The sequence below is a fragment of the Camponotus floridanus genome, unplaced genomic scaffold, assembly GCF_003227725.1.
Source record: "Camponotus floridanus strain SB8 unplaced genomic scaffold, Cflo_v7.5 scaffold59, whole genome shotgun sequence".
Classification (NCBI taxonomy): domain Eukaryota; kingdom Metazoa; phylum Arthropoda; class Insecta; order Hymenoptera; family Formicidae; genus Camponotus; species Camponotus floridanus.
In genome coordinates, this window is record NW_020229758.1 from 1,066,133 (window position 1) to 1,085,646 (window position 19,514).

Genomic DNA, 19,514 nt, shown 5'->3' on the forward strand with positions numbered 1-19,514 from the left:
AGACGATTTATATTTTATTCAATATTAATATAAAGTCACAATAAATTCGGGACATATATTGTCCGTAAATTTCCGCTTCTTAAATCACTGATTCTAGTAGATCCTTAAAAGGAAACTTTTAACATATGACGTATAATATCATTTGGAATATGACGCGGCACGTTAATGTAGTTCAAAGTGCGAATCGTGTAGCAAACACTAGTAATATGTATTTATAAAATCCGATTTATTTATAATAATAATATAATTGCGTATTACATATTTAATAAAAATAATTCGAAAAGGAGAAACGATCGAGGTAGTCTTTCAAGATGAAATGTTAGAAAGTTATTCGATGGATGCAAGGATGACATCAGGTAAGACTTCGATACTATTTCTGTAATAATATTCTTAATATTTAAAAAAATGAAAAAAACAGCATAATTTTGAACGATAATGGGTTAGGTTTATTTAACAAACTTGTATGATTGATTTTTTTCATGAATATAATTTGTAAAGCATGTTGCGTTTTGGTTAGTTTTTGACTAGCAGAAAGAAAAGCATATTCTATGATTTATTCATAATTTACGAGCTTACTTTCACACCGCATTTTAAATTTACATAAAAAATTATAAAATAATTATAAACTTTATAAAATTATAGAAATATGGAAACTTCTTTACAACTTTTGATTACAAATTTTCACCTGTTGCTATTCAAGCCATGATTTTGAAACATTAATTTTGGTATATAAGATAAACTAATGATGGAAATATCTTATCATGCTTTTTGATTGTGTAATACTTTGAAATTTTAAGCTATTTTTTGGGGTTTGCATGCTGTTTGATTTAAAAGAGGGCTTGAATTTCAATGAACACTCATTGAAAAATGGAAGAAGATGATGAAGTTTCTCTTACATGCACACGACGAAAAAGCAGTATTCCTGGAGTAACAATAACCTCATATCGGTCGGCGCAAAACGGCTTAAATCAAGGCTCAGAACAAACACTGTATCAAAGTGTTCGCAATACTCTGTACGAAGACGCAATAAGTATGAATAGTATGCACAGTGCTGTGTCTCTGGATAATGTTCAGCCTTCAAATGATTCGTCCACTATAAATAATGATACAAACGATGATACAAACGAAACAGTTATAGAAAATAACTATACAGATACAAGAAATAGTATACGTAACTCAAGATTGGTAATAATCAATTTTTTCATATTGTACAATCTATATACATATAAAATATCATTTATTATTTATTGATTATTATTTAAAGTACAATTGTAGATTATTTATGGCAATATCTAATTTAATAACATATATTAAACTGCTTATAATTAATTAAATTGCTTATATAATTGCTTATAATTACTTAAATTGCTTATAATTGCATATAATTATAGTTGGAGATTGATAGATTGTTGCACTTTGTTGAAATTGACTGCTGATATTTAAACATTAACGTAGTAATTTTGTATTTCAGCTTTCTCATTCTGGTACCAAGTATAGTTTATATTTTTGTGATGAAATTCGCTCAATCGATTTTATACTTGTATGGGATGAGTATAATGGAGAAGCACAAACCTATCGCAATGTTGAACGCAGAAGGGTAAATTCAAACTATTGTTTGAATAACATATACATGTTGATTTTATTACTTATGAAAATTTGTACATTATTCTTAGATATTTGAGATAAATTTGGAAAAAGAAGGATTGCAATTGGAATATGAACAGGTGGAAACAAATGGCTTGCATTTCATAAAAATTCATGCACCCAAGACAGTTCTACGGCGATATGCAGAAATATTGAAATTGAGATTGCCAATGAAAGAATTGTCCGGCTCCTATCAGCGTCAAACAAGCAACATTCCTATTATCCAAGAAGTCAATACATTTATTCGACGAATTATGAGCAAATATTATGTCGACACAACTATTTTTCCGACAATGAAACAAAATTTTACAGCAGTGTATAGCAGAGATAAAGAATATTTATTCGATCTAAATTCGCCCAATTTTTTCACATCGGCAACTCGATCGCGTATTGTACAGTTTATATTGGATAGAACTAGATTCACAGAAACCAAGGAAGATGATTTCGCGTTTGGTATTGAAAGATTAATATCTGAACATGCATACGTCGCAGCATATCCACTTCATGATGCAAGTTCTACATTCTTTTTATATTTGATTTTTATTTTTTAACTAAAAAAAAGTTATTTCAAATGAAAAAAATATCGAAAAATAAATGTCACTCACATTTTTTATGTATATTAAAAATATTTGTTTTTCACAGGGAGATCTACGTACTGCAGATTCAATGCGTTATCTTTTGTACAAAGAATGGGCCAGTTTGAGAAAATGCCTTCATTACCAACCCTTGGATTATATTAAAGAGTATTTTGGTGTGAAGATTGGACTTTACTTTGCTTGGCTAGGATTCTACACTCATATGTTGATTCCAGCTAGTATTGTTGGTCTCTTATGTTTCATATACAGTTGTGCCACTTTATATTACAATAAACCAAGTGAAGATATTTGTAATTACAATGGTACTATCGAAATGTGTCCATTATGTGATCATTTTTGTGGCTATTGGGATCTCAAGGAGACATGTTTACACGCGAGAATTACATATTTATTTGATAATCCCTCAACTGTGTTCTTTTCTATATTTATGTCATTATGGGGTACGCTAAAATTATTGATAATTTGCTCTAATGAATAATTACTAAATAATTATAATGTTATGTATATTTTATGGTTTATCTTATAATTTCATATAACTTCTTTATTATTTATTTCATACTTCATAGCATTATTATTTTTATAGCCACATTATTCCTTGAATTATGGAAGAATTATTCTGCTGAAATAACCCACAGATGGGATTTGACTGGTTTAGATGCTCAAGAAGAATATCCTAGGCCGCAGTACTTAGCACGGCTTGCCCACATTAAAAAAAGATCTATTAATATTATTACAAATACAGAAGAACCAAAAGTACCATATTGGAAGATGAGATTTCCTGCCACAATTCTTAGTTTCTCAGTTGTTTTACTCTTAGTATGTCAAATTATTTTTATTATATATTATGAAGAATAAGTTTTTATATTAAAAAAAGTAACTCTCTTGCTATGCATATATTATAATTTTGTGTATATTATAATTTCACAGATAGCGGTAGCCATGGCTGCTGTGCTTGGGGTAGTCCTGTATAGGATGTCTGTTTTAACTGCATTAAGTGTTTATGGAAATCCTATGGTAACCAGTTATGCTATATTGTTTACTACTGCCACTGCTGCAAGCATTAATCTCTGTTGTATCATTTTGTTTAATTGGCTATATGTTTGGTTGGCAGAATATTTGACAGAGGTAATATTTCATGAAAATCTATTTACATATAAAAAAAATAATACTGAAATATTTTCTAAACTTTAATCATTTAAGTTAAATTTTATTTGAATTAAATGTTTACTTCAATTAAATTCTACTTAATAACATATTAATTATAGAAAAAAATTTAATTAAAGTAAAATTGTTTTCACTCTATATTATGATCAATAATTCTCAAGAATGATAGATTAATTAAAATTTTACTGAGAAAAATAGAAAAAGAATGACTAAATATAATAGAAAAAAATAGAAATAATGGAAAAATAATAGAAAAAGAATGTGACTAAAATCTAATTTAAAAATAGACATTTTTTAACAAATAACATGTTTTTTTAACAAATAATTCCATATTTTTTATCATTATTTTTAGCTGGAACTACTTCGTACTCAAAGCGAATTCGATGATAGCTTAACTCTAAAAATTTACTTATTAGAATTTGTCAATTACTATGCCTCTATATTTTATATAGCCTTCTTTAAAGGAAAGTTTATTGGCTATCCAGGAAATTACAATCGTTTTTTTAACTTTCGACAAGAAGAATGTGGACCAGGTGGTTGTCTTTTAGAATTATGCATTCAACTGAGTATTATCATGATTGGCAAGCAAACTGTGAACACTATCTTGGAGATGCTTTTCCCACTATTTTATAAATGGATGAATACTTTGAAAGTACATGTAGGTGCAAAAACATTGAACGATAATAATATGAGATATTCGTCTAGAAAAAATTTGCAGTGGATCAGAGATTATAAATTAGTTGAATGGGGACCCAGAAGTCTTTTTCCCGAATATTTAGAAATGGGTAAATACATGAAACAATATATATATATATATATATATATATATATATATATATACAATAATAAATACTCTAACAAAGTAATAAATAATTAAAATAATGGCTATTTATATATATAGTGGAAATAACTAACATTGTTTATAGTGCTACAGTATGGATTTGTTACAATCTTCGTCGCTGCATTTCCGTTGGCGCCGTTTTTTGCATTATTGAATAATGTTTTCGAGATGAGATTAGACGCAAAAAAGTTAATAATCATGTACAGGAGACCGGTCGGACAGCGCGTAAGAGATATAGGCATATGGTATCGCATTCTCGATTCCATTTCCAAGTTGTCTGTTATTACTAATGTAAGTTACTAATTTTTTACTCAAAAAAATAGAAATATGGAATTTAATAATAGACATAAAATTTATGATTTAATAATTATATCAACTATTTTTTTAAATAGCATACAATCACTTTTAATTTTTAGGCATTCATCATAGCTTTTACTTCAAACTTCATACCAAGATTAGTTTATCTTATAACAGTTTCTGATAATTACTCATTAGAAGGTTTTCTGGAGCATTCTTTGTCAAAATTTAATACTAGCGATCTGAAAAGTGATACTCAACCTAAGAATCAAACCTCAGTCGAGATTTGCCGTTATCCAGATTACAGAGAATCGTCAGATTCGCCAAACAAGTATGATTACTCCATCATTTTTTGGCATATACTAGCTGCTAGATTAGCTTTTATCGTCGTTTTTGAGGTATGTTTTATTTTATTCAAATATATATATACATATATATATATATACATATATATGTGATATGTTTAGATTATGGACATTTAGATATTTGCATTTCACATCTATCTTCTTTAATTCAGTAAATAAAGAAGATAATCACACGTTTATTAGACTATTTTATGTATGTGATTACTACTACTAATTATCGCAATATTATTTGTATTTATCGTAGAATGTCGTGGCATTTGTGATGATTCTTGTACGGTGGTGTATTCCTGATATGAGTCCGAAATTACGTGACAAGATACGTCGCGAAGCATACATCACTAATGAAATTGTTATACATCAAGAAGCATTACGTGCTCTGGAAAGGCCCGAGACTGATATAGAGCCAGGAGTTACGCAAACATACGTAGTTGCCAACGAAAGTACCGATAGATGGAATAGAGTTATGAGAGATTGTTTATCGACTTCCGAACTCGATTTAGAAGTCCATGGGTCTCCTATCTCCCCGGTTAATACAACTCCGCGTATTAGCCCTGCTGCAGTTTGATCAGGAAAATTCGTCAAATTTATGCGAATTTATGCAGGTGTAGCGTAATTTGTTAAAAACTATTAGATTAGTACAAAAGATATGTCATTTTTGTCAAAGTATTAATAATTGGACATTATATTCTCCTTCTTTCTCTCTCCCTTTCTCTTTCTCTGCTTTTACATAAATAATTTTTATTAATTGAAATAGAGTTACTATTATAACTTAGAAACACTTTTTAAAATTTTAGACAAAAAAGAATAAGTTCTTTTTTAGTTTTTATAAAACTTTATATGAATAGTTTTAAAAATAAAACTTAATGCAAAAATGACATTCTTTGCATAAAAAATCTAAAAATATCGTGATTTTTCTATCCTAGTCGTGAGATAATTCGTGGAATTTTGACGAATGAAGATATTTTTGAAAGTATATTTTATAATGGAAATGCTATAAATACTTCTTCCTAACTATAATAGATGCCATATAGAAATGCATATGTTATATTTTTTGGCGGAGATAAGAATCTCTACAAATTTTATAAATTTTATTAGAGAATTAAGGTCAAATTATTAGAGGATTATGATATATATTTATTGCAACTGAGAATGAATCTTTCAAATTGATATTATTGCACAATATGATATATCTGTTATTGTTATTGCGAGAATTTTTAATCTTTACTATCAATTGTTACCAATTTATTTTGGAATCTATGTTCTTAGATATTTTTGTATGTCACATAAAATGTTTAGATGTGCTATATATAATGAGAGAAGAAAGAATTATACAGAATAACTCGTATCTAATGATTTACTTTTAGCAAAAATAAAATCATATGTATACTCATCCAACTATACTTGACTAGGTGTTATTAAATGATCAAAAATTATATAACATTATGCAAAATAAATCATTGGACACGATATTAGAGGATATATTGGAAATTTAAATATATGTAACAATTGAATTATGAAAAACCTATTGTAAAATTATATTTAATTGTATATATATGCATATACTAAGATTTTTGTGTGATAAACGCAGATTTTTCTGATCTAAGGACTATATAAACTTATATATAAAGAGAAATGTATTTTGAGAATCTCTTAAATTTGCTTAAGTAATTATATACAATGCTACTATGATATCTATTGAGTTTTTATAGAATATCTTGTATATGAGATGGATGATCTTCTTATGGTTTTCTTATATCTTATTATTATAAAAATATACACATTTAAAATTTATATATTCTCAACTTACACTTAAATATTCTAAATAAAAGAAAAAAATATAATAAAAAGTTACTATATACATCAACTGATTTGAATTTTAATTAAATTTTACATCACATAGATTTCTTAAAAATATTGATATTTTAGCTATATATTTATATATATGTATTTATATTTATATATATATTTATATATATATATATATATATATATATATATATATATATGTTTTATCAAGTATATTTAATTTTTTTATTTTATACAAATTCGAGGTACGCACTTGTTTTATTTGAAATATATTAAAAACAAATATTCCAAGTAAAACAACATAAACATTTAAAATAAGTTTTTAAATTGTTTATTTAATTTTTTTCAAAAATATTTGAAATTAATACACATTTTTGCGATAAAAGTATAATTAAAGGTATAATTTTATTGAATCAGCAAACATTCTCTACTCTCAAGTTTCTCTCTGACTGATTATCGCGTGCCGCATTTTAATATAGTGTTACGGTTGCACCTGTGATGGCACTGTTCATGCCGCACGATTTGTGTGTGTGTCGATATATTTCTCGTTTGTATTCAACATTTAAATTGTAAATTTCCCCTCGCATTTTCTCATCGTCGAAACGTCATAATATCGATTTTGTTATGAAATTTTAACGCGACAATTACGAAAAAAAGTTTATCAATGAAATAAAATGGGTATTGTACATGCTAAGGTGTGTATATATTTATTATTAGAAATTACAGCATAACCTAAAATCCTCGTGTGATTCTCGGAAATGAGTAATCTCTAATAATATACTGACATAAATAACTTTAATTTTTACTCGAATTTTCGGGAAAAATATATAATAATTAATTTTGTAACAAATTCCGCGTAATTCAAATGTTGCTTATTCTGTTAAGGAATATGTCTGCATGGATATGATTTACTAAGCTGTTGTTTCTTTTCAGGAACCCTTCGGTAATTCTTCAGGCATAGCTCAGTCACCTAAGGATAATGAGAATAAACATGATGAATCACCAACGGGTAACTTTGTACGTTTGCAGTTTTTATAATCTATTATATTTTTATGATACTCTTTAAATATTTCTAAATTTTTTATTTTTGTTATCAGAGAAAACATGTTAAAATTCTATCTTTTTTCATTGCAGCCAACACTTCTCAATAATAAATCTCGGATACAAAAAGAAGAAGAAAATGCGCAAGCAAAACGTATTGTTTTACAAGCAGTTAAAGTATGTAAATTATATAAACAATTATCAAATTTTTAATTCTAAAAGTTTAAAAATTGCTTTTTATTATGACAGGCTCGAGTCGATAAAATACATGTGGATGGACTTATGCGAACGAAAGACGATATAATCAAGCCACAAGTGATGGACTTGTTTAAAGCTACAAATTTCGAAGATGTTATTGTACGTGCTTCTAAAGTACGAGAGAAATTAGATGCTTTGGGATGCTTTAGACAAATCGGAATTTACGTTGACACCAGTCAAGGTCCTGAAGCCACCCCTGATGGTGTAGAAGTGGGTCTATATAATTACACATTAATTCAACAAATACTAAGTAATTTTTCAGCTTTAAATGTATTTTGTTATCACATTTTGTTATCATAAACATATTTGATTAAGTGCACTTGTTATTATATATCACATGTGAGAATGTATATTTATTTGTAATGTTCATTAGGTTGTATTTGCCATTAGGTCACTTTTAAGGTGTCTGAAATGAAACGCTTAGTCGGTGGTATTAGTACAATGGTCGGAAATAATGAAGGATCTCTGATTATCGGTGCGAGAGCGCCAAATCTGTTTGGCAGAGCAGAACGAGTTCAAATGGAATATTCTTACGGTAACAAAAGTTCAATCAACTTCAATGTATCTGCCATTAAACCATTTCCACAGAGCTTATATAATGCAGTGTGAGTTGAGATATATCTGGAATATATTAAACATTTTAATGCATTCAATTTATTTACATTTAATTTGATTAATTCTTTATAGATTAAGTGGTACTGTATTTTGCACGACGCATGATTTCCCATGGTCTGGTTTTAAACAAAACGATAAGGGATTACTTTTCGATATGGAGTTCAATCAAACAGGCACTTCTAAACATAATGTACAATATGAAGCTGCATTTAGAAACATAACTTGTTCGAAACAAGCGGCTTTTCATGTTCGAGAGCAATGCGGACCGAATTTGAAATCCGCGTTAAGATATATTTGGACAATAGATAAAAGAGACTCGACTATATTTCCTGTTTCTGGCAGTCTCTTGCGATTAACAACAGAGATGGCTGGATTAGGTGGTGACATAGGTTTCTTAAAAAACGAGCTTATTATGCAAAGTAACTGGTCGCCATTTGAGTTCCTTGTAAGTTTTCACTTATCATTCCATTTTTTACAGAATACTTGTCACTTTGAGAAATTCTATATGGATTGTGATCAACAATGTGATCAAAGACTTACAAAGAGATATGTCAAGATTAATATACAAAAAAAAAACAATATAAATATAATAAAACAACGGGGAGAATAAAGAAGGCACGATTAATACATGAAAATATTTTCTATCTTTAATAGACATTCCAACTTGGCCTTCAATCTGGACTGTTGAGTACAATCAGTAATGATATGAAAATAAGCATTGCTGATAATTTCTTCTTGGGTGGACCACTGAATCTTCGAGGATTCGATATGAGAGGATGTGGACCGCGTTACAACGGAAATTCCGTAGGTGGCGACATGTACTGGGCAGCAGCTTTTCATGTATATACGCCGCTTCCATTTAGACCTGGTCGTAATAGTTTTGGGGATTTATTTAGACTACACGGTTTTATAAATGGCGGCAATTTGTCCAATTTCACCTTTACACATGGTAAAAATAATTCAATAATTGTACATTGACTCTTATTTTTGTCCTGAAAAAAACTCAATTTCTTCGATGCAAAACAATGAGAGTTGGTTAAATAAAAGAGATTAAAAAAGTAAAAAAACATACATTGATAATCACATGATAATAAAAATCATATTCGTATTTACATTTTCATTTGTATTAATATCTGTTTTGTTTAGAATTGTACTATTCTCTCAGTATTTAATTTATTAATTGCTTAATTTTATATTTTATTAATTAATATATATTATATATTAATATAAATATAAATATATTAATTATACATATATATATTTATATACATTCTAAATTTTGTAGATCTTTATAGTGAAAACATGAAGATTTTCACAGAGAACATCCGCTGTGCCGTCGGCGGAGGAATTGCAATGAAACTAGGAAATGTTGCTCGAATAGAATTGAATTTAATTGCACCATTGTTGTTCACGAGGAGCGATGTGCTCCAACGATTTCAATTCGGTATCGGTGTGCAGTACCTTTGAGCATCTTGATAGTTTATTACATCTTGTAACACATCTCTGTATAATGGATTTGGATATATAAATGAAGGTAGTGAGATATACATGTAAACTTATTTCTGTTCATTTGTCTAACGAAAAGATTCTTGGAGTGTAAAATATTCGCAATAAAGTTAAATAGTATTCATTACCTGCATTAATGGAGTATAGCAAAAGGACGACTATCCGAAATCCATTTATCCACATTATTAAAATTCGAATTACAATAGTCAAAAAATATATGAACTTAATATTTTTGATATCAAAAACTAATTTATATAATTAATCAATAATTTCCATTAAAATTCCCATTAAGATTGCCATTAAAAATGATTATGACTACTAACATTGCTCAAATCAATATAAAATTATCGATAATGATTAATGATGTAGTGAATGTATGTACGCGCGCGTGTATGTGTGTGTATGTATATGTATTTGTTGACGAAATGGTGAAAGAAAACCGGAGAACAGAGATAGTGGCGCGAGAGAAAATTAAACGTGACCTTGAGTAAGTGATCGGTACAAAGGAAAACGTTGAAATAATAAAGGCTGATGAAATAGTTTTGCGTGCATACAGAACTAGACGTTCGCTTTTTCTCTCCACGAATTTATTTTGCGGTAGCGAATGTCGAACGTAAATATTCCATTTATATCTGTTGCCTTTTACGTGATACAATTCTTACGAATATTTCATCATTCGTATGTATCTACTAATTACAAATAATTTTCATGACACACATGAAATCCGCTAATTATATTTAGAATATGTTTCAGTCCACGCTATCAATCCGTGAATTTATTTAGAATTGTTTCGATCAATTTATGCATATTTGTTTTTGCATATTTTTTTTTCTAAAAGATCAAAGTTATTTCATTATTCCAAGTTTTAAACGTAGAAATGCAAAATATAACTACAATATATATTGTGTACACGCGTTTCTCTCTCTCTCTCTCTTTCTCTCTCATACATATACACATATTAATGATTTGAATAGAGAAGAGAAACGTTTATAAATGTTTATATTTTCCAAATTTTTATTGAGTGAAATACTTCGGCTGTTGAAAATGATATTTTATCAGTTTAGATTAAGATGGAATGTTGATAAACAATATCATATTCTTTCATTTAATTTAAATGTGAACGCTCATTTTCGTTGAACGCTCATGATCGAACGAGTATGCAAATTGAGTATGCATATCTTTAAAATATGCATAATATCATTTTACGGTCGATAATTAGTTTTTCATACACATAACAAATTGCATAACGACATATTGGAGTTTGTTTCCATAATATGGTATACATATATTTGTTCTTTTATAAGCAATCCTCTATATTATTATAAACGATAAACAATATTCAATTCTTCTTTTATGTGTCATGTTTCACGTTCGAAATAATTTTGCCAAAATTAATTATAGAACGAAAATGTATTTTTCGATGCAAGCGATATAATTTACTGCGAAATGTTTAAGATTTTTTGCACGCACTTCACGTGTACATTTATATTAGTATCGTTACGTTTATTACGTCTCGTGACCGCAAATCCGATACCGACACATGCGATCTGACTCGCAAATTGATACGACTGAGTCATTAGCAAGAAAAAGAGAATGCAAAAAATAGAATACACATTTTCCGTTGATTTGATCTGTTATCGATAGTTAATTAAAAGTATGTTATTTTATCAATTAATAATTTAAATAAATAGAGGAGAGGAGAAACGATAAATGTTTATATTTTTTCAAAATTATTATTGATTTTTTGAAATACTTCGGTCGTTGAAAAATTATCAGTTTGGATTCTTGTGCGTCTTGTGACAACAAAGATAAATCTTACAATCTCACTTGTTCAGAGTTTATCTTTTTCCTTTCAATGTGGAGTGAAAAAGATAAATTTTGAGTTATAACGCAGCCAGTTCAGGTAAAAAGAGCATACCAAACATTCCATTCTCTAACAATTTAATAGTTTTTCAAGAATGTTCAGGAATGTCTATTGTGTTTTTCAAACGCGTTTGTACATACAAGATGATACTCATGCGCATTGCGTTTTGTTATACAGCATAGTTTCAAGTTGACCAATTGTGCGTGAGTCACACTTTTTAGAAGTGATTATTTCGTGCCATCCTAATCTTACGTTAGCCGATCACGTGGTCCCTTTAGCAGACACGTGCTTAGATACAGGTGCTTCGGGCACCGTATAAATTCTTTTTACTAAAATCCGTGTCAAGTATGCATCATCGCATGCGTATAATTTTAAAAGCGGAAATATTAGAAAATTTATTCGAAAATGATAAAGCAAATAAAGAGGAATATTCAACTATGATTATATCCTTTTTTCCTCGATTGAATATGTATCTTTTCGGGGACGCGGAAGCGCCTCACAGCATCTTGTCTAGTGACGTTCCTGGAATTTCCGAGTGTGTATCGCGCGCATGCGCGAGTTTTCTCCTTGGATAGAAACGACTGCGCTGTGATTCAGGAGACCATTTTATAGTTGAAGATGGCCGCTTAAAGTACTCGTGAACATACCTGCTGCAAAAATGTATCCGTCTGCGATTCCCGACGCCGTTGCGAAATTAACAAATAAGGATTTAAATAACAACGTACGACTTTTATCTAAGTACGACTGTGATTTCACGAAGAATCCATCGTGTTGTGAACGATATCTATTGCGTGATATTCGTCACGTTTGCACGCATTGTATTTCTCGTAAGTACGCACACACACATATGCATGTAATATTGTAAGAGATGTATTTTCTTAAACTGTCGAGACAGTTACAGATGCATTTAAAAAATACGGCTTAAATATAAATATAGATCTATATTTTGGCTGAATAAACGAATATAGCGGATTGATTACACGTGCGTGCATTAATACATATGTGCGCATTGGAGTACATTAAAAACTATCGCATGCACATTTACAATAATAAATGATTAAAACAGTAAAATAATTAATATTACGAATTGTTATTATTATTTAATATAAATAATTATAATAATTTGCGTATAATAGTTATTTTACTGTTTCAGTTACTTTAAACTTATATTATTTTAATAACTAAAATAAAATATTTAATAATAATCACAATGTGAATTACAATAATTACAATATGAATAACAATAATTAAAATATTTAAATATAATTTAGATTTTTTCATATATATATATATATATATATATATATATATTAAATAAAAATATTTATATATAAATTACCCAGGTAGCAAGATGACGTCGATCTACAATGACGTCATTAAAACGTTATTAAAATGTTATTTGACATCACTCTGCTACCTGAGTAAATGAGAAGAGAAAAATAATATTTTATTATCTTAATGAAAAATGATAGATTTTTCAGTATTTTTGTTTTCAACATGAACAATAATTCAAAATGTTCAAATAATTTCTTGATTAAAATTTGCTCTTTTAATGCTACAATGTTTAAATACAATGTTTAAATAGATACGATTTTTACTATATTATTCAAGCTTCCTTTACCTTCCATAGGAGTGCAATTTTTATATATAATATTCATAAATAATATACTGTGTAAATCTATAATCATGATCAATATCAAACTAATGTAACAAAGTTGTCTATAAGTTATCTATATACTTATATAAATATATCTATATATCTATATCATTACAGATAAGATAAAGAAAAAATGTAACCTATTATGATAATGGATTTGAAAATATACTTGAAGACATATAAGAGATATCTAAATAATTAATAAAAATAAAAAAAGATAAAAAAAGATAAACAATGTAACATGTAATAAATAATGTAATAAACAAGCAGGAAACAGGCTAGTGAAAGCTAGACATAGAAAATAAATAAATAAAGCACGCAAATAAATATCTTCACAAAAAAATCTGTTAATTAAATATTTTGATATTTTCAAACTTTCTTTAATAATTAATCTTAGTTTCCATTAATTGTTAACAAATTCATTTTCGTTACATACAAAATTGTTGAAGATCTAAAGAGAAATCATGATATTTAATTAAAGATTTTTTTACAAAGATTTTTATTTTGCATGCTGTTTTCTATACTTGGTTTCCATTAATTGGTTTTTCTGCTTGCTTATTGTATTATCTAAATAATCAGATATAATCAGATTTTTATAATTATATATATATATATATATATATATATATATATATATGTATGTATTCATCATGTTTGATACACAATGTAGGTACAAACAGTAGCGTCACTGAATTGTTGACACCTTGATGTGATTGACCCATTATTATGAAAATTATACAACACAAATTTGAATTCTCTCAGTAAAATGTAAAGTTATGATACATAGTTATGACAAATTGATGATGATAATTGATGATATGATAAGTTATTATAAATAAACAAAATGCAATTGTTAGTTATATTAAAATTTGTTTAAAGCGAATGTTATAGCTTTTTAAGTAATATTAATATATATATATATATATATATATATATATATATATATATAGATAAATTAACATTACTTAAAAAACTATAACATTTGTATTAAACAAACTTCAATGCGATTAACAATTGAATTCTATTTATTTACTATTTTTACATGAATATGATTACAATATGATTACATTATATGAAAATATGAAAATTATACAATTAACGCATGTATATTAAAAATTTGGGTTTTCAGAGAACAAACAAGTGACACTACTCGATGTACTTATACTGTGGTAAAAATTCCACATGCTAGCGATTGCTCATTCATACACCATATAGCAGAATTACTGTAATCATCTGATGAAATATAAAATGAATATGAAATAATGAAATAAGTCATCAATTTCTAGTGAACTTTAAAAATTATAAACTTTTAGAGTACATTATTGGCTATAATAATTTTACCATAAATAATATGTTTTCAAGAAATAATACAATAATGATTAATTTTTTTATACATTTTTATATCGATTTTTATTATTATGATTTTTATTATTATTATTTTAGTATTATTCAAGATTTAAAAATTAATTTATATTTTATACTTTTCAATATACTTTTCAATATAATTTTTTAAAATTGTTGATGGATATACATATGTTCTTATTCGCTTCTAATTGAATATATATATTTTTTAGCTTATAGAGGTTTTATAAGAAGACGGAGAAGTAGTAGTGGAATACCAATCTGTTGAGAAAGGATATATAGATTGAGCCAGGGATTTATGTACATCTTGGATCTCTGCATTTAGATTTCTCTAGCAGATTTGTCCCGTATTTCAGCAGTCTCTTGTGGATCCAATATCTATTCTGCACAATACATAGAGACACATTCAACAGGTACAATGGAAAGGATGTATGTTATGAATCATATTGGAGAAAATAATACAACTCTACAAGGTCAGAGAAAAAGTATCTTCCAAACCGTTTGGAATCGGTGTATTGGAAATTTTTCAAGAAGACCTGCTATCTTTTCATCAAAAATGGATAATTCACTGTCAACGCTTCTGAATAATGAGATAATAACACCTGAGTATATAAAAAAATCGTATGTACAAGAAGAAAAATCCGTTGGTATTAATCATATGAGTAATATTATTTTCGAAACTATGCAATCTATGCCTCCTATTACAGTCGATTCATTTAACAAAAGTCATTTAAAAACTTTATCCAATTGTAAACATTATTTTGGTAACAATTTTGATAAAATAGAAGAACATTATGAAGAAACAACCATAGAAGATGTATATAATTTGGACTCTAATATCACGTGCAAAAATAAAAAAAGCACAATGGAATCTCACTCAGTGTCGAATGTTCACGAGATCGAAAATTTGAACAATATAAGTAACAATTCTTGTTCTACAGAAGTTGATTTACAAAAGTGCATAGATACCGATAAAGACGGATTAGACAAGGATCCTCTTTCTAGTAATGATATTAATGAAGACACCAAGTCTTTTCTCATAGTTTCTCATTCGGATGTACCAGAACCAACCAAGAAAGCTCCGATATCAACACGCTTATCCTTCATGTGTCGAAATGCTTGGAATAGCCTGACCACTCGATTTTACTGTAAAACGAATTCTGTGAAATCGGAAAAATCTATGAAGCGTCCGTCATATTTATCAAAGCGATATCGACGAAGAAAAGCCAACAGCATTGCCATGGGTAGAGGTCGAGGTAGAGATAGATGCCAACTCAGACGTTCTGGAGTAAGTCAAACCAGACATCGGATGGAACGTACCAAGCGCGATCTCGCTATGATTATTGAAGTAGATTACAAGATTTATCAAAATGACAAGATACAATACTGTGAATTACAAAACGATCACTCATCAAATGACGAATCTAATAATTTGGACGATATGGATGGTTATGATGTTCCTGATGGTGCTTTGCTCCTAAAGCGAACTAGTCCTGTAATATTTAGTTCTTCCGATATAACGCTTACGAAACAAGAACCGCAGATGTCCAAGGATCAGGAAACAATGAAACACTCGACCAAAGTTCGTTATGTAATCGATTCTTCAACAAAGAGCAACAAAGACTGTAATAAGAAAACATCTGATACGGAGGAAAGTTTATCTCGATCGCGGTTATTATCGGTGAGCTCTATCGATTCTGAAGATAGTTTCATAGTTTTCGAAGCCAACGATGAGTCGTCAAGACAGCAATACTCAACCGAAATACATTATACACTTGATTCTTCAATGAAGACCAACGAGAATTGTAACAGTGAAATATATGATATGCATAGCAATTTATCCCGATCGCGATTATTATCGGAAAGCTCTGTCGATTCCGAGGATAGTTTTATAATTTTTAAGGACATCGAAAACGAATCTCCCAAGAAGCAGGAAACGATGAAATGTCTAACTAAAGTACGTTATATAATTGATCCTTTAACAAAAATCAATAACAATTATTATAAGGATTGTGATGAAACATATAATACGTTACGCTCGCGATTATGTTCGGAGAGTTCTTCTGCCGATTCTGAAGACAGTCTTATAATTTTTGAGGGCAGCGACGACGACGAATCGTCAAAGCAAGAAACAACAGAAGACTCGACTGACATACATGATGAATCTGATTCTTCGACAGTCAACAATGATCATTGCAAGGATTATAATAATAAAAAATATATGCACGAGGATTCGTTTCAATGCTCAGAAAGTTCCGATACTGAGGATAGTTTCTGCATAGTATTCAACACTGAATTGGAAGAGAACTGCGTCGAGGAAGAGACCGACAACTTTAACTATATTAAAACAAGCACACCTACTTTCAAGAAAGACGAATCGATGATTGAAAGCGATGAAGACAGCGAGAGATCAACAACACAAACAAAGAAGGTAATTAAGAATTATCTATAGATAAATCTATCTTGAATTGTAATTTCAGAAGCATTAATGCTAAATTGAAATGATTAATGTTTGAGATCAAGAAATTGTGCAAGAATAATTTAAATAATTAAGAAACATAACTTGAAATTCATTTACTAAAGATTTATAATTATTTCTTTTATTTTTACCAGTACAATTAGCAGTCGTTGCTAAGGAGAATTGACTATATTTAAAAATTGACTAAAAATTTAATTTGATCAAATTAATTATGCTAAATAGGTTTAAAGATTAATTTATTGTTTCAAAGTTAATGTTATAAACAAAATATATCTTCAGTATCTAATTCAGATACAAACTATACATTTATTGATAGAAAATTTTAAAATTTGAATCATTATTTTAGGTGAGCTTTGCTCAGACTCCAATCATACACATCATGGTAACATGGAATTATGCATATCGAGCAGCTCGAAAAGGTCAATGGGAAGAAATGGCACGAGATAACGAAAGATTTAAAGGACGTATAAATTCCATCGCAGCTGTCCTTGATCCAATTTTAACAAGTAAACATCGCTCTAAAATTTGGCAAGAACGATTCTCTTGTCAAGAATAACCTATATTTTTAACAGTATAAAAAAAGTAATTTGTAGGGAAAAATGAAGAAAACAAAAAGAAGAAACAAAAAGAAGAATAAAAAAGAATGATTATATTAGGTATTGTATTAAATATATAATTGCCATCTGATTTAATATATAATAAAATCTTTTTTTTTATATTTCCTTTTCTTGTTTTCTTTATATTCTCTACTATAAATAATCTCTTATACTGTTAAGAAATATAGTTAATTGGAGATATATAAAATAATGTATAATTAGAAAATAATTAATTCGTACGTTGTTTAAGCCTTAGTATAAGATAAAAGTAAAATTAAGATATATCTTTTAAAATACAGGCTGTGAGACTTATTACAAAGAAATCATTTTTAGTGTATGGCTGAGATATAGTGTGTTCAATAAGTTCTCAATTTTAATTAATCAAAATAATCGCACTATCAATTTTATAATATTATTTTTTGTACCTAAGAAATTTTCAAGCTTTGAAAATAGAACTTAATAAAAAAATGTTACAAGTCTTGCTAATCTGATAAAAATGCAATTTTTTCTAATGTTGTAATGATTACATAAAAAATTTTGTCTTTAAGTTGTAACAGTTTCGATGTCGTATCACTTATAAAAACAAGAAAGTTGTTATTTTAATGAACAAAAATATGTATATATGTTACCAAATTATATTTTATTACTATTATTTTATGCTTTAACATTGTAAAAATTAAAAATTATATAACAGAAATATTAAATTTTTGATTCTTCAAAATAATCTTCCTTTGCTTTCAAAATTTTTACTGGTGCATGTATTCTTGGCATTCTTGGCAATAGTTTTTTAAAGTTATTATTAATGTTTAATTCCAGCATGTTTGCAAACAAATATCACAATGATAAAAAAACTGTTGTCAAGAATAGCAAAAGAGTATTGAAAGGGAGATTATTTTGAAGAGTCAAAAATTTGATATTTCTGTTATTTTACAATTTTTAATTTTTACAATATTCAAGCATAAAATAATAGTAATAAAATATAATTTATATCTATAAGATAATAGACAATTCTGTTCTCTTTGATTTGGTTATTTCCATAAATTATGAAATGAAAAAAAGGAACAGGATGTATAAACACAGAACATAAACACAGATCCGAGAATTATCTACGAGATTTAATTTTACAAAGACATTAAATGATATTTTTTACTTAAATTTTCTTGTATGTTCTTTGATATAAAGATGTATACTTATATTTTATTGTAATTTTCATTAACTTTTTCACCGTTTTTAAAATCAATGATTTAATTCTTATAGATGCATGATCGATTTTGGGAAATAAACAAAATTATAAAAGACATAACAGAAAATGATAATTCCAAAAGATTATAGAAATGCATAAATATGAATTAGTATGAATTTTTAAAGTTTCTTCTATTCGCAATACATAGCCTTAAGAATAGATGTTGCATGTTTTACTGTT

At 28.1% G+C, this 19,514-nt stretch overlaps 3 protein-coding genes across 5 annotated transcripts; all 3 read left to right on the forward strand.

The window, feature by feature from the left end:
• The first annotated feature begins 22 nt into the window (after window positions 1–22).
• On the forward strand, window positions 23–5,703 carry LOC105258897 (anoctamin-1). Of its 3 annotated transcripts, none has more exons than XM_020029898.2 (11): window positions 23–356; window positions 798–1,185; window positions 1,472–1,597; window positions 1,674–2,153; window positions 2,287–2,680; window positions 2,824–3,056; window positions 3,168–3,365; window positions 3,757–4,189; window positions 4,331–4,536; window positions 4,662–4,873; window positions 5,152–5,236. In XM_020029898.2, the coding sequence occupies exons 2-11, from the start codon at window positions 868–870 to the stop codon at window positions 5,168–5,170; spliced, it is 2,619 nt and encodes an 872-aa protein (XP_019885457.1). In that variant the 5' UTR covers window positions 23–356; window positions 798–867; the 3' UTR covers window positions 5,171–5,236. The 3 variants fall into 3 exon arrangements, with proteins under 3 accessions (XP_019885457.1, XP_011268771.1, XP_011268772.1); XM_011270469.3 differs by having other exon boundaries at window positions 27–356; window positions 4,662–4,940; window positions 5,152–5,703; XM_011270470.3 differs by having other exon boundaries at window positions 27–356; window positions 835–1,185; window positions 4,662–4,940; window positions 5,152–5,703.
• A 1,434-nt stretch (window positions 5,704–7,137) lies between these two features.
• Window positions 7,138–10,257, forward strand: LOC105258898 (sorting and assembly machinery component 50 homolog). Its single transcript, XM_011270471.3, has 8 exons — window positions 7,138–7,408; window positions 7,647–7,730; window positions 7,848–7,931; window positions 8,004–8,222; window positions 8,403–8,617; window positions 8,700–9,072; window positions 9,282–9,576; window positions 9,913–10,257. Exons 1-8 carry the CDS (start codon window positions 7,388–7,390, stop codon window positions 10,092–10,094), a joined length of 1,473 nt encoding a protein of 490 aa, XP_011268773.1. The 5' UTR covers window positions 7,138–7,387; the 3' UTR covers window positions 10,095–10,257.
• Window positions 10,258–12,584: 2,327 nt separating this feature from the next.
• LOC105258899 (dentin sialophosphoprotein) lies at window positions 12,585–18,136 on the forward strand. Its single transcript, XM_011270473.3, has 3 exons — window positions 12,585–12,824; window positions 15,229–17,447; window positions 17,842–18,136. Exons 2-3 carry the CDS (start codon window positions 15,435–15,437, stop codon window positions 18,049–18,051), a joined length of 2,223 nt encoding a protein of 740 aa, XP_011268775.1. The 5' UTR covers window positions 12,585–12,824; window positions 15,229–15,434; the 3' UTR covers window positions 18,052–18,136.
• The last annotated feature ends 1,378 nt before the right edge of the window (window positions 18,137–19,514 follow it).